This window comes from Tachyglossus aculeatus, chromosome 2 (assembly GCF_015852505.1).
Source record: "Tachyglossus aculeatus isolate mTacAcu1 chromosome 2, mTacAcu1.pri, whole genome shotgun sequence".
In the NCBI taxonomy this organism is placed as follows: Eukaryota; Metazoa; Chordata; class Mammalia; order Monotremata; family Tachyglossidae; genus Tachyglossus; species Tachyglossus aculeatus.
In genome coordinates, this window is record NC_052067.1 from 169,609,866 (window position 1) to 169,626,269 (window position 16,404).

At 47.5% G+C, this 16,404-nt stretch overlaps 1 protein-coding gene across 13 annotated transcripts in view; it reads left to right on the forward strand.

Annotated features, from left to right (window-relative positions):
- C2CD5 (C2 calcium dependent domain containing 5) overlaps window positions 1-16,404 on the forward strand; it is a 224,110-nt gene that overhangs the window by 199,620 nt on the left and 8,086 nt on the right. For 8 of the 13 annotated variants that reach the window (XM_038765549.1, XM_038765568.1, XM_038765539.1 and 5 more), the window contains 4 exons: window positions 2,110-2,160; window positions 7,175-7,276; window positions 9,189-9,382; window positions 12,352-12,498. In XM_038765549.1, coding sequence (XP_038621477.1) covers window positions 2,110-2,160; window positions 7,175-7,276; window positions 9,189-9,382; window positions 12,352-12,498 — 494 coding nt within the window. The remainder of the gene's footprint in view (window positions 1-2,109; window positions 2,161-7,174; window positions 7,277-9,188; window positions 9,383-12,351; window positions 12,499-16,404) is intronic. The other 5 variants (XM_038765585.1, XM_038765557.1, XM_038765577.1 and 2 more) reach the window with 2 other exon arrangements.

Genomic DNA, 16,404 nt, shown 5'->3' on the forward strand with positions numbered 1-16,404 from the left:
TAATAATAATAATATTGGTATTTGTTAAGCGCTTACTATATGCAAAGCACTGTTCTAAGCGCTGGGGTATGTACAAGGTAATCAGTTTGTCCCATGAGGGGCTCACAGTCTTCATCCCCGTTTTACAGATGAGGGAACTGAGGCCCAGAGAAGTGAAGTGACTTGCCCAACGTCACACAGCTGACAAGCGGCGGAGCCGGGATTTGAACCCACGACCTCTGACTCCAAAGCCCGTGCTCTTTCCACTGAGCCACGCTGCTTCCCCGGCAATCAATCAGTCGTATTTATTGAGCACTTACTGTGTGCAGAGCACTGTACTAAGCGCTTGGGAAGGACACGTTGGCAACATATAGAGACAGTCCCTACCCAACAGTGGGCTCACAGTCTAGAAGGGGGAGACAGAGAACAAAACAAAACATATTAACAAAATAAAATAAATAGAATAGATATGTACAAGTAAAATAAATAAATAAATAAATAGAGTAATAAATCCATACAAACATATGTACACATATACAGGTGCTGTGGGGAAGGGAAGGAGGTAAGGTGGGGGCGATGGAGAGGGGGAGGAGGGGGTGAGGAAGGATGGGAAGAGAGCTAGGCAATGGGGAGGAGGAGGAGGAGAGGAAATGGGGAGCTCAGTCAGTTTGTTAAGCACTTACTATGTGCCGAGCACTGTTCTAAGAGCTGGGGTAGATCCAAGGGCATCAGGTTGTCCCACGTGGAGCTCACAGTCTTAATCCCCATTTTACAGATGAGGGAACTGAGGCCCGGAGAATAGTAATAATAATAATAATGATAGTATTTGTTAAGCGCTCACTATATGCCAAGCACTGTTCTAAGCACTAGGGTAGGTACAAGATAATTAAGTTGTCCCCCGTGGGGCTCACAGTCTTCATCCCCATTTTACAGATGAGGGAACTGAAGCCCAGAAAAGTGAGTCAATCTCTGACAGATATGAGAAGGGAGGGAAGTCCAGCACAGAGGCAGGACGTGGGCATGATCCCTGCCTTCAAGAAGTTTACAGCCTAATCAATCAATCAATCAATCAATCGTATTTATTGAGCGCTTACTATGTGCAGAGCACTGTACTAAGTGCTTGGGAAGTACAAATTGGCATCACATAGAGACAGTCCCTACCCAACAGTGGGCTCACAGTCTAAAAGGGGGAGACAGAGAACAGAACCAAACATACCAACAAAATAAAATAAGTAGGATAGAAATGTACAAGTAAAATAAATAAATAAATAAATAGAGTAATAAATATGTACAACCATATATACATATATATAGGTGCTGTGGGGAAGGTGAGGTAAGACGGGGGGATGGAGAGGGGGACGAGGGGGAGAGGAAAGAAGTGGCCAATAATAATAATGGTATCTATTATGTGCTTACTATGTGCCAAGCACTGCTCTAAGCGTTTTGGTAGATACAAGGTAATCAGGTTGTCCCCCACGGGGCTCACAATCTTCATCTCCATTTTCCAGATGAGGGAACTGAGGCATAGAGAAGCGAAGTGACCTGCCCAAAGTCACACAGCCGATAAGCGGCGGAGCCGGGATTGGAACCCACGACCCCTGACTCCCAACCCCAGTGTCTGGCTGCTAGGCCGCCCTGCTTCTCTACCGTGTGCGGGGCACCGTACTAAGCACTTGGGAGGAGACAGTAGAGTTTGGTAGACGTGATCCTTGTCCTCAGGAGTTTCACAGCCACAGAGTCCGTGTGAGCCCCCTTTTAGACTGTGAGCCCCTTTTAGACTGTGAGCCCACTGTTGGGTAGGGACTGTCTCTCTATGTTGCCAATTTGTACTTCCCAAGCGCTTAGTACAGTGCTCTGCACATAGTAAGCGCTCAATAAATACGACTGATGATGACGATGATGACAGGGAGCGGCGAGGGTCACTCAGGACCCCCCTCTCCCGGGGATGCGGACCCTCCGACCCGTGATTGCTCCCCAAGAAGCCCCGGAGAAACGTCTCTGGAGTCCGGTTTGGAAGGAAGCCGTCGAAAGACACCCCGATCTCCCTCGCCGCACCGAGGGAGCCGACGGAAAAAAGGGTCCGGCCCGTCCTGGACGTCTAAGCTAACAGTGTTTGTGTTGTTTTATTAGAACCCCTGGAGAGTACCAGCTCGAACTCGGGTATACCAGCCGCCCACAGAGGTGAGTTTGTCTCCTTAAGCAAATGGTCACCACGGAGAGGGTCAAATCCCGGGTTAATGGCGCAAGCGCTTCAGAACCCCAGAAGTGACAGCAGGGACCTCGAATAATAATACTAACAATAATAATAATGGCATTTATTAAGCGCTTACTATGTGCAAAGCACTGTTCTAAGCACTGGGGAGGTTACAAGGCGATGAGGTTGTCCCACGGGGGGCTCACAGTCCTCATCCCCGTTTTACAGATGAGGGAACTGAGGCCCAGAGAAGTGAAGTCACACAGCTGACAATTGGCGGAGCCGGGATTCGAACCCCTGACCTCTGACTCCAGAGCCCGGGCTCTTTTGAAAGGAGCAGCGGCCTGGAGCTGTCCCGCAGTCCAAGCATGCGGTTGTATCTATATGTCTATCTGTATACCTCTAGGACTAAGTATACAGATATATACATTTATAGATACATTTAAAGGCCAAAGACCCAGGTTGGAGCACTTGCGTTTCAAAAGAACCAAATGATCCCGTCACAGAATACTCCACTTGCATGGGTCCCGGGAAGATTGCATCTTTGGCTGATCAAAATCCGGCCCGGTCGAAGCGGCGATTTCCTTTGACCTCCCAAAGATATAATAATGTTGGTATTTGTTAAGCGCTTACTGTGTGCAAAACACTGCTCTAAAAGATGGAGGGGCTGCTTTTCTTCCCCGCTTTTGCGAAGCCCTCGGATGCCAAAACCAGAAGAGGAGCTGGGCAGTATTGCAGAGAAGCAGCACGGCGTAGCGGATAGAGCCCAGGCCTCGAGCGCTTAGTACAGTGCTCTGCACATAGTAAGCGCTCAGTAAATGCAATTGAATGAATGAATGGGTGCCTGAATAATAATAATAATAATAATGATAGCATTTATTAAGTGCTTACTCTGTGCAAAGCACTGTTCTAAGCGCTGGGGAGGTTATAAGGTGATCAGGTTGTCCCACGGGGGGCTCACAGTCCTTATCCCCATTTTACAGATGAGGTCACTGAGGCACAGAGACGTGAAGTAACTTGCCCAAAGTCACACAGCTGACATCTGGCAGAGTTAGGATTTGAACCCATGACCTCCGACTCCAGAGCCCGGGCTGTTTCCACTGAGCCATGCCTGAAGGCTCTGCCCCTTGTCTGCTGTGTGACCCTGAGTAAGTCACTTCAGTTCTCTGATCTCCCTCATCTGTAAAATGGGGGTGAAGACTGTGAGTCCCATGTGGGACACATGATGACCTTGTATAATAATAAATAATAATAATGATGGTATTAAGCACTTACTATGTGCGAAGCACTGTTCTAAGCACTGGGTGGGGGATGCAAGATGATCAGGTTGTCCCACGTGGGGCTCACAGTCTTAATTCCCATTGTACAGATGAGGTAACTGAGGCCCAGAGAAGTGAAGTGACTTGCCCAAAGTCACACAGCTGACACGTGGCGGAGCCGGGATTGGAACCCATGACCTCTGACTCCCAAGCCCGGGCTCTTTCCACTGAGCCACGCTGCTTCTCTGTATCTACCCCAGTGCTTTAGAGCAGTGATGATGATGATGATGATGATGGCATTTGTTAAGCGCTTACTATGTGCAAAGCACTGTTCTAAGCGCTGGGGGAGATACAAGGTGATCAGGGTGTCCCATGAGGGGCTCACAGTCTTCATCCCCATTTTACAGATGAGGTAACTGAGGCCCAGAGAAGTGAAGTGACTTGCCCAAAGTCACACAGCTGACAAGTGGCGGAGGCGGGATTAGAACCCATGACCTCTGGCTCCCAAGCCCGGGCTCTTTCCACTGAGCCACGCTGCTTCTCTGCTTCTTCTACTAGGTGCTTGGCACCTAGTAAGCACTTAACAAATACCATTATTATTACTATTATTATTACTATTCTTGGCTAAAAGAATCCTTTCGGTGTTTACCTTGCCAGAAAGATACCATCTTTTCCAGTAAGGCTCAATTCTCAAAAGTCCAAGGACGGTTTCTAATAATCAGATAATGATTATGGTATTTGTTAGATGATCATTATGGTATTTGCTAAGGGCTTCCTGTGTGCCAGGCACCGTTCCAAACGCCAAGGTAGATCGAGTCGGGAACAGTCCCTGTCCCACAAAGGGCTCCCAGTCTCCATCCCCATTTTCCAATCAATCAATCAATCGTATTTACTGAGCGCTTGCTGTATGCAGAGCACTGTACTAAGCGCTTGGGAAGTACAAGTTGGCAACATCTAGAGACAGTCCCTACCCAACAGTGGGCTCACAGTCTAGAGAAGCAGCGTAGCTCAGTGGAAAGAGCACGGGCTTCGGAGTCAGAGGTCATGGGTTCAAATGCCTGTTCCGCCAACTGTCAGCTGTGTGACTTTGGGCAAGTCACTGTAACTTCTCCGAGCCTCAGTTACCTCATCTGTAAAATAGGGATTAAGACTGTGAGCCCCCCGTGGGACAACCTGATCACCTTGTAACCTCCCCACCGCTTAGAACAGTGCTTTGCACATAGTAAGCGCTTAATAAATGCCATCGTTATCATTATTATTATTATTAGAACATTCATTCAATCAATCGTATTTATTCAGAGCTTACTGTGTGCAGAGCACCGCACAAAACAGGTGTCAAAATCGTCAGAACAAATAGAATTAAAGCTATATGCACATCATTAACAAAATAAATAGTAAGTCTGTACAAGTAAAATCAACAGAGTAATAAATCTGTACAATTATTTTACAGGTGTTGTGGGGAGAGGAAGGAGGTAGGGCGGGCTGGGGGATGGGGAGAAGGAGAGGAAAAGGGGGCTCAGTCTGGGAAGGTCATCATCATCATCATCATCATCAATCGTATTTATTGAGCGCTTACTATGTGCAGAGCACTGTACTAAGCGCTTGGGAAGTGCAAATTGGCAACATATAGAGACAGTCCCTACCCAACAGTGGGCTCACAGTCTAAAAGGGGGAGACAGAGAACAAAACCAAACATACTAACAAAATAAATAGAATAGATATGTACAAATAAAGTAAATAAATAAATAGAGTCTCCTGGAGGAGGTGAGCTCTCAGTAAATCATATTCCTCCCACCCTCCCAGCGTCGCTAAATTTCCAGGTGAGGTCGCTGAGTTTAAAGAGAAACAAAGCGACTTGCCCACGGTCGCACAGCAGACAGGTGCCGGAGCCCGGATTAGAATCCACGACCTTCCGACTCCCAGTCCCGGGCTGTAGCCACCAGGCCACGCTGCTCCTTTCCGTCCCTCATCCCCTCCCACCGCCGATTCCGGCGCCATCCCCAAACTCCATGACAGCCCGGCAGCTTTTTCCGCATCATCATCATCATCAGTCGTATTTATTGAGCGCTTACGGTGTGCAGAGCACTGTGCCAAGCACTTGGGAAGTACAAATTGGCAACATGTCAGTTACTGACTAAAATAACCCAGCAACTAAAAAGGAGGGGATAATAATAATCATGATGGCATTTGTTAAGCGCTTACTATGTGCAAAGCACTGTTCTAAAGCGCTGGAGCACTGTTCTAAGCGCTGGTAGAAATTCAAGGTTAGACGGGGCGGGCGGAGGACCTGAGGTGAGGGCAAGAGCGGAGGATCGCCACTGATTCAGTTTTCCAGGGTCGATCCCATCCCGGCTCTGCTCTGCCCGAGAGGCTGCCAGCGAAAAATTTCAGCCTGCTAAATAATAATAATAATAATAATAACAATAATAATAATAATAATAATAATGTTGGTATTTGTTAAGCGCTTACTATGTGCAAAGCACTGTTCTAAAGCGCTGGAGCACTGTTCTAAGCGCTGGTAGAAATTCAAGGTTAGACGGGGCGGGCGGAGGACCTGAGGTGAGGGCAAGAGCGGAGGATCGCCACTGATTCAGTTTTCCAGGGTCGATCCCATCCCGGCTCTGCTCTGCCCGAGAGGCTGCCAGCGAAAAATTTCAGCCTGCTAAATAATAATAATAATAATAATAATAACAATAATAATAATAATAATAATAATGTTGGTATTTGTTAAGCGCTTACTATGTGCAAAGCACTGTTCTAAAGCGCTGGAGCACTGTTCTAAGCGCTGGTAGAAATTCAAGGTTAGACGGGGCGGGCGGAGGACCTGAGGTGAGGGCAAGAGCGGAGGATCGCCGCTGATTCAGTTTTCAGGGTCGATCCCATCCCGGCTCTGCTCTTGCCCGAGAGGCTGCCAGCGAAAAATTTCAGCCTGCTAAATAATAATAATAATAATAATAATAATGTTGGTATTTGTTAAGCGGTTACTATGTGCAAAGCACTGTTCTAAAGCGCTGGAGCACTGTTCTAAGCGCTGGTAGAAATTCAAGGTTAGACGGGGCGGGCGGAGGACCTGAGGTGAGGGCAAGAGCGGAGGATCACCACTGATGCAGTTTTCCAAGGTCGATCCCATCCCGGCTCTGCTCTGCCCGAGAGGCTGCCAGCGAAAAATTTCAGCCTGCTAAATAATAATAATAATAATAATAATAATAATAATAATGTTGGTATTTGTTAAGCGGTTACTATGTGCAAAGCACTGTTCTAAGCGCTGGGGTAGATGCAAGGTAATCAGGTTGTCCCACGAGGGGCTCCCAGTCTTCATCCCCATTTTCCAGATGAGGGAACTGAGGCCCAGGGAAGTGAAGCGACTTGCCCAAAGTCACCCAGCTGACAAGTGGAGGAGCCGGGATTTGAACCCACGGCCTCCGACTCCAAAGCCCGGCCTCTTTCCACTGAGCCACGCTGCTCAAGGGAAGACCCGGGTTGGGATAAATCAGCGTCTGAAGCTTGACGTCTTTTGCGCTCTCTCCGTCTCTCTCTGCCTCTCCCTCTCTCTGCTCGTTGGTTTGTTTAAAGCAAAAAACCAAAAATGACTGGCTTGGAAAAGGACCGTTCTCTCTCTCTGATTGAGTTGATTGCTTCGTCCGACGGCGTATAGCGACGGACAAAGAGACGTCACCCATGTATTTTTTTTTCTTTGTTTTTTTTTGTTTCTTTTTCTTTTGTTTTCTGTCTGTGTTTTCAGCAACGTCAGTTGATTACAGTTCCTTTGCAGACAGATGCAACAGCTGGATAGAGCTCATTAAACTGAAAGCTCAGACCATAAGGCGCGGATCAATTAAGACAAGTACGCGGACGTTTCTTCCACCACGTTCTGATGCCGAGAATGACCCTAGGGGGATCGCATACCCACCCGCTGCCCAGTTGAATATCTCTGCCGATCAAACGTTTAACACACCGGAGTGTGAAAGCTGGTTTCTTTCGAAACGGCTGGGGGAAATAAGCCGTCGGGACAGGCGCTTAGTCCAGTGCTCTGCACACAGTAAGCGCTCAATAAATACGATTGAATGAATGAATGAACAGGCCCGCCAGGAGCGAATCATTGCAAATGTAGAATTCGGTTGGTTTTTCTTTATAATAATGATAGCATTTATTAAGCACTTGCTAGGTGCAAAGCACTGTTCGAAGCGCTGGAGAGCTTGCAAGGTGATCAGGTTGTCTCCCGGGGGGGCTCACAGTCCTAATCCCCATTTTACAGAGGAGGTAACTGAGGCCCAGAGAAGTGAAGTGACTTGCCCAGAGTCACACAGCTGACAGTTGGCGGAGCCGGACTTTGAACCCATGACCTCTGACTCCAAAGCCCGGGCTCTTTCCACTGAGCCACGTCTTGGTGTTTCCTTTTTCCTTTTTTCCACGTTCAACGTTTTTTTTTTCCCCTCTCAGAGGCGTTTACCTCCCCCGAGGGCCAAATTTACTATGGAAAAGGAAGTTAACGGCTTGTTGTTTCTGGACCGCTGAAATCATTCAGGGCCCTGAGCCCGGAATCCCCGAATGCCAGACCATTTCCCGGGAGTCTGGAAGAGGTCGTGTGTTTCCACACGGAAAGCGATCAACGCCGCTTGTCTGCTGTGTGACCTTGGCCAAATCACTTCTCTTCTCTGGGCCTCAGTGACCTCACCTGTCAAATGGGTATTGAAACCATGAGCCCCACGTGGGACGGAGACCGCGTCCAACCCAATTTGCTTGGATCCACCCCAGCGCTAAGCTCTGAGAAGCAGCGTGGCTCAGTGGAAAGAGCACGGGCTCGGGAGTCAGAGGTCTTGGGTTCTAATCCTGGTTCCGCCACCTGTCTCCTGTGTGACCTTGGGCAAGTCATTTCACTTCTCTGAGCATCCGTTCCCTCATCTGTAAAATGGGGACTAAGATTTTGAGCCCCGCGTGGGACAACCTGATCACCTTGTATCCCCCCCAGCGCTTCGCACATAGTAAGCGTTTAACAAATGACATCATTAAATACCCCAATTATTATTTTTATTATTATCACCTCTGTCACTGGCAGGGTCAGGCTCATTTGAATAGGACCGCAGACACGCACGCCCTGCGTGTTTTGGAATAAATGGGAAAAACAGAGTAAAACCACCCGAAGGGCAGCCTAAACCATCCACGACGCTGTGACCTGTTCACTAGTCATAGGTGTGAAAATATCCACTGCCATTATCAGTCAACGTAAGGTTTCCTACACGTTGACACTGATGAGAAGACAACTTCTAGGGGGGGAAAAGAAAAGGAAAAAAGTCCACTGGGAAATGTAACAACTTTCACACTCTTTCTGTAATAATCGGTTTCTCCAGCAGATAATTTTGATAAAGCTCCCCGTCCCCAGCCCCCGACCCTTCTGATTTTCTTTTCCTTCCGTGGGTAACCGATCACCACGCCGTCTGGCTCCATTGCATCGACATTTTCTTTTGCAGGAATGCCATTTTTCTTCCCCAAGAATGCCACCCTCCGGCTCCTCGGCCTTTCCTTTCCGTCTCCGTCTCTCTCTCTCTCTCCCCCGGTCCCCGTTGCATGGGTTGCATGGTGATTCTTCCTCCTCCGCGCGCCATGGCTTGGACTTCTTTCCCCGCCAGCCGAATGTCGCTGCCCCCTCACCCATTTGGAAACCCGAGGGAAGGAGCGGTCCGGTCGCGTCCGACGGTGACCAGCGGTGTTTCCTCCCCCTTCCCGCTCTTGTCTCCCCTCCTTCCCTCCCGCTGCAGCGGCTCCGGCGGAGAGAGGCAGCCCCCCGCCGCCCGACGGCCAGCCCCGACAGCGCTCGGCCCCGGCCTGCCCCACCGCCGCCGTCGGGGTGGTGAAGATGACGCCCCTCTCCTTCATCCCCGGGGCGAAGATCACCAAGTATCTCGGGATCATCAATATGTTCTTCATCCGGGAGACCACTTCGCTGCGGGAGGTGAGCGCCGGTAATAATAGGAATTCATCACGACGGTGTTTGTGAAGCGCTTCCTACGTGCCGGGCTCTGTGCTAAGCACTGGGGTGGATAATCATCATCATCATCATCATCAATCGTATTTATTGAGCACTTACTATGTGCAGAGCACTGTACTAAGCGCTTGGGAAGTACAAATTGGCAACATATAGAGACAGTCCCTACCCAACAGTGGGCTCACAGTCTAAAAGGGGGAGACAGAGAACTAAACCAAACATACTAACAAAATAAAATAAATAGAATAGATATGTACAAGTAAAATAAATAAATAAATAGAGTAATAAATATGTACAAACATATATACATATATTATTATATAATGATAATGATAGTAATAATTCTGGTATTTATTAAACGCTTACTATGTACCAGGCACTAATCAAGCAAAAATTCCTCACTCTCGGCTTCAAGGCTGTCCATCCCCTCGCCCCCTCCTCCCTCCCCTCCCTTCTCTCCTTCCATTCCTCCGCCACCGCTAACCTCCTCACCGTTAGTTCTCGTCCTCGCCCGTCCCGCCGTCGACCCCCGGCCCCCGTCCTCCCCCTGGCCCGGAATGCCCTCCCTCCTCACATCCGCCAAGCTAGTTCCCTTCCTCCCTTCAAAGCCCTACTGAGAGCTCACCTCCTCCAGGAGGCCTTCCCACACTCAGCCCCCTTTATCCTTTCCTCCTCCCTATCCCCCCGGCCCTACCTCCTTCCCCTCCTCACAGCACTTGTGTATATTTGTACAGATTTATTACTCTATTTATTTTACTTGTAAATATTTACTACTCTATTTTGTTAATGATGTGCATATAGCTATAATTCTATTGATTCTGATGATTTTGATACCCATCTACATGTTTTGTGTTGTCTGTCTCCCCCTTCTAGACTGTGAGCCCGCTGTTGGGTAGGGACCGTCTCTATAGGATGCCAACTTATACTTCCCAAGCGCTTAGTCCAGTGCTCTGCACACAGTGAGCGCTCAATAAATATGATTGATGATGATGATTGATGGAATGAATGAATGAATGTACAAAGCGCTTGGGTGGATAATAATAATAATAATTATGGCATATATCTGTAATTCTGTTTATTTTGATGGCATTAACGCCTGTCTACTTGATTTGTTTTGTTGTCCATCTCCCCCTTCTAGACTGTGAGCCCGTCTTTGGGTAGGGACCGTATCTATATGTTGCCAACTTGTACTTTCCAAGCGCTTAGTACGGCGCTCTGCACACAGTAAGCACTCAATAAATACGATTGAATGAATGAATGAATGTACAAATCGCTTTGGTGGATAATAATAATAATTATGGTATATATCTATAATTCTGTTTATCTATTTTGATGGTATTGATGCCTGTCTACTTGTTTTGTATTGTTGTCTGTCTCCCCCTTCTAGACTGTATGCCCGTTGTTGGGTTGGGACCATCTCTATATGTTGCCATCTTGTACTTCCTAAGCGCTTAGTACAGTGCTCTACACACAATAAGCATTCAATAAATATGATTGAATCGAATTACTATGTGCCAGGCACTGTACTAAGCGCTGGGTTGGGTATAAGGAAATCAGGTTGGAGCCCTTCCCTGTCCTGCATAGGGCTCACAGTCTTAACCCCCGTTTTCCAGATGAGGGAACTGAGTCACAGAGAAGTGAATCGACTTGCCCAAGGTCCGCCCAGCAGACAAGTGGAAGAGCCGGGATTAGAACCCATGACCTCCTGACCCCCATTCATTCATTCATTCATTCAATTGTATTTACTGAGCGCTTACTGTGTGCAGAGCACTGGACTAAGCGCTTGGGATGTCCAAGTCGGCAACGTATAGAGACGGTCCCTACCCGACAGCGGGCTCACAGCCTAGAAGGGGGAGACAGACAACAAAACAAAACATATTAACAAAATAAAATAAGGCCCAGGCTCTGTCCACTAAGCCACGCTGCTTCTTTCTACAAGCAAATCGGGTTGGACACAGTCTCCTGTCCCACGTGGAGCTCATAGTCTCAATCCCCATTCATTCATCCATTCATTCAGTTGTATTTATTGAACGCTTACTGTGCGCGGAGCACTGTACTATGTGCTTGGTATTCATTCATTCATTCAATCGTATTTATTGAGTGCTTACTGTGTGCAGAGCACTGGACTAAGTGCTTGGGAAGTACAAGTCGGCAACAGATAGAGATGGTCCCTACCCAACAACGGGCTCACAGTCTAGAAGGGGGGAGACAGACGACAAAACAAAACATGTGGACAGGTGTCAAGTCATCAGAACAAATAGAATTAAAGCTTGATGCACATCATTAACAAAATAAATAGAATAGTTAATATGGACAACTAAAATAGAGTAATAAATCTGTACAAACACATATACAGGGGCTGTGGGGTGGGAAAGGAGGTAGGGTGGTGGGGATGGGGAGGAGGAGAGGAAAAAGGGGGCTCAGTGTGGGAAGGCCTCCTGGAGGAGGTGAGCTCTCAGTAGGGCTTTGAAGGGAGGAAGAGAGATAGCTTGGTGGATGTTGGGAAGGAGGGCATTCCGGGCCAGGGGGAGGACGTGCCCGGGGGTCGACGGCGGGACGGGCAAGAACGATTGTGACTTGGTAGACTGTGAGCCCGTTGTTGGATAGGGACCGTCTCTGTATGTTGCCGACTTGGACTTCCCAAGCACTTAATCCAGTGCTCTGCACCCAGGAAGCGCTCAGTAAATACAATTGAATGAATGAGAGTACAATGCAACAGCAAACAGACACATTCCCTGCCCACAGCGACCTTACAGTCTCCATCATTTTCCAGATGAGGGAACTGAGGCCCAGAGAAGTGAAGCCACCTGCCCAGGGTCGCACAGCGGCAAAGTGGCAGAGCCGGGATTAGAACCCACGGCCTTCCCACCCCCCACCCCACCCCCCAGCCTTTAGGATGACCCCCGATATCGACGGTTTGGGTTTCTCTTTGGTAGGAAGGCGGCGTCAGCGGATTCCTCCACGCCTTCATCGCGGAAGTGTTCGCCATGGTGCGGGCCCACGTGGCCGCGCTGGGGGGAAACGCCGTGGTCTCCTACATCATGAAGCAGTGCGTGTTCATGGAGAATCCAAATAAGAACCAGGTACGGCAACGGGGGGAAGAAGGGCCCTGACGCAGCAGCGCCAAACAGGCTCATGGGTCGCGGGCAGGGGGGTCCAGGACTTTAGTCTACTCTATTATACCAATCTATTTATTTTGTTAATGATGTGCATTTCGCTTTAATTCTGTCTGTTCTGACGACTTGACACCTGTCCACATGTTTTGTTTCGTTGTCTGTCTCCCCCTTCTAGACTGTGAGCCCTTTGTTGGGTAGGGACCGCCTCTATAGGTTACCGATTTGTACTTCCCAAGCGCTTAGTACAGTGCTCTGCACACAGTAAGCACTCAATAAATACGATTGAATGAATGAATGAATGTGCATTTTGCTTTAATTCTGTTTGTTCTGACGACTTGACACCTGTCCACATGTTTTGTTTCAGTGTCTGTCTCCCCCTTCTAGACTGTGAGCCCGTTGTTGGGTAGGGACCATCTCTATCTGTTGCCACCTTGTACTTCCCAAGCGCTTAGTCCACTGCCCAGCACACAGTAAGCGCTCAATAAATACGATTGAATGAATGAATGAATGAATGTGCATTTTGCTTTAATTCTGTTTGTTCTAATGACTTGACACTTGTCCACATGTTTTGTTTCTTTGTCTGTCTCCCCCTTCTAGACTGTGAGCCTGTTGTTGGATAGGGACCGTCTGTATATGTTGCCGACTTGTACTTCCCAAGCGCTTAGTCCACTGCTGTGCACACAGTAAGCGCTCAATAAATACGATTGAATGAATGAATGAATGTGCATTTTGCTTTAACTCTGTTCTGACGAAATTCTGTTTGTTCTGACGACTTGACACCTGTCCACATGTTTAGTTTCGTTGTCTGTCTCCCCCTTCTAGACTGTGAGCCCATTGTTGGGTAGGTACCGTCTCTATATGTTGCCAACTTTACTTCCCAAGCGCTTAGTACAGTGCTCTGCACACAGTAAGCGCTCAATAAATACGATTGAATGAATGAATGAATGAATGAATGAATGTGCATTTTGCTTTAATTCTCTTTGTTCTGACGACTTGACACCTGTCCATGTGTTTCGTTGTCTGTCTCCCCCTTCTAGACTGTGAGCCCATTGTTGGGTAGGGACCGTCTCTATATGTTTCCGACTTGTACTTCCCAAGCACTTAGTACAGTGCTCTGCACACAGTAAGCGCTCAATGAATACGATTGAATGATTGAATGAATAAGTACGATTGAGTGAATGAATGAATGAATGAATGTGCATTTTGCTTTAATTCTCTTTGTTCTGACAACTTGACACCCGTCCACGTGTTTTGTTTTTTTGTCCGTCTCCCCCTTCTAGACTGTGAGCCCATTGTTAGGTAGGTACCATCTCTATATGTTGCCGACTTGTACTTCCCAAGCGCTTAGTATAGTGCTATGCACACAGTAAGCGCTCAATAAATACGATTGAATGAATGAAGGAATGAATGAATGAAAAACTGTGAGCCCCATGCAGGACAACCTGATCACCTTGTATCCCCTTCAGTGCTTAGAACAGTGCTTTGCACATAGTAAGCGCTTAACAAATACCGTTATTATTATTATCATTTATTTTTTTTTAAAGGGAGAAAAATCAGTCTAGTTCCTCCCTAGACTGAAAGCTCCTTGAGAGCAGGATTGTGTTTACCAACTCTGTTGTACCCGTGCTCTCCCAAGTGCTGAGTCCAGTACTCCGCACCCAATAAGCACTCAGTAAATAACAATAATAATACTGGAAGTTGTTAAGCGTTTACTACATGCCCAGCACCGTTCTAAGCACTGGGGTAGGTATGAGTTAATCAGGTTGGCCACAATCCCAGTCCCACATTGAGCTCACGGACTAAGAAGAAAGGAGTAGGATTTAATTCCCATTTTACAGATGAGGTAACTGAGGCACAGAGAAGTGGAGTGACTTGCCCAAGATTCATTCATTCAATCGTATTTATTGAGCGCTTACTGTGTGCAAAGCACTGTACTAAGCATTTGGGAGGTACAAGTCGGCAGCATATAGAGATGGTCCCTACCCGACAACGGGCTCGCAGTCTAGAAGGGGAAGACAGACAACAAAACAAAACCCGGAGACATGAGGTACAGACCTCAACCTTTCCCCAGCAGAATCGTCCTCTGAATAAAAACTAGAAAAAGATCACATGGCAGGCATTCATTCAAATGTATTTATTGAGCGCTTACTGTGTGCAGAGCACTGTACTAAGTGCTTGGGAAAGTACAATACAGCAATAAACAGACACATTCCCTGCCCACGATGAGCTTACGGTATAGAGAGTGGGTTACAGATACTAATATGGATAAATAAAATTACAGATATAAACGTATTTACGTGAGAAGCAGTGTGGCTCAGTGGAAAGAGCCCAGGCTTTGGAGTCAGAGGTCATGGGTTCAAATCCCGGCTCCGCCAACTGTCAGCTGTGTGACTTTGGACTTTCAGACTGTGAGCCCACTGTTGGGCAGGGACCGTCTCTATATGTTGCCAATTTGTACTTCCCACGCGCTTAGTACAGTGCTCTGCACATAGTAAGCGCTCAATAAATGCGATGATGATGATGATGATGAAGTCACTTCACTTCTCTGGGCCTCAGTGACCTCATCTGTAAAATGGGGATTAAAGCTGTGAGCCCCCCGTGGGACAACCTGATCACCTTGTAGCCTCCCCAGCGCTTACAACAGTGCTTTACACAGAGTAAACGCTTAACAAATACCATCATCATCATTATTATTATGTGGCAGAATGGGGATTAGAACCGAGGGTTTCTGATTCCCGGGCCTAGGCTCTGTCCACCAGGCCACACTGCTTCTTGTGATAGTAGTGGCATTTGTTAAGCACTTACTATGTGTCAGGCACCGTATTAAGCGTTGGGGTGGATACAAGCAAATCGGGTTGGACACAGTCCCTGTCCTAAAGTAATAATAATAATAATTGTGGCATTTGTTAAGCACTTACTGTGTGCCAGGCACTTTACTAAAAATAAATAAATACTGGGGTGGATACAAGGGTTGGACACAGTCCTTGTCCCGCATGGGGGTCTTAATCCCCATTTTACAGATGAGAGAACTGAGGCACAGAGAAGTGAAGCGACCTGCCCGAGGTGACACAGCAGACAAGTGGTCTTACCTCCTTCCCTTCCCCACAGCACCTGTATATATGTATATATGTTTGTACATATTGATTACTCCATTTATTTATTTTATTTGTACATATCTATTCTATTTATTTTATTTTGTTAATATGTTTGGTTTTGTTCTCCATCTCCCCCTTCTAGACTGTGAGCCCACTGTTGGGTAGGGACTGTCTCTATATGTTGCCAACTTGTACTTCCCAAGCGCTTAGTACAGTGCTCTGCGCACGGTAATCGCTCAGTAAATACGATTGATTGTTGATTGATTGATTGGAGCTGGGATTAGAACCCATGACCTTCTTTCTCCCAGCCCCAGGCTCTAGCCACTTCGCCTTGCTGCTTGAGCCCCATTTTTGGCAGATAGGGTAACCGAGTCACAGAGAAGTGAAGTGACTTACCTAAGGTCACCCAGCTGACAAGCGGCGGCGGCGGGATTAGAACCCAGCTCCTCTGAGTCCCAGACCCGGGTTCTAGCCTGATTAGCTTGTTCACCAACCTGTGTGGTTTCTCCTTGGTGGCTTGGAATCTCCCCGCTCTCACAAGCCCCCTGGGTTCAACCCAATTATCCCATATCTACCCCGGCGTTTAGTACAGTGCCCGGTGTCTCCCTCTCCCCCTCATCCCCCTCTCCATCCCCCTCATCTTACCGCCTTCCCTTCCCCACAGCACCTGTATATATGTATATATGTTTGTACGTATTTATTACTCTATTTATTTATTTGTTTTACTTGTACATATCTGTTCTATTTATTTTATTTTGTTAGTATGTTTGGTTTTGTT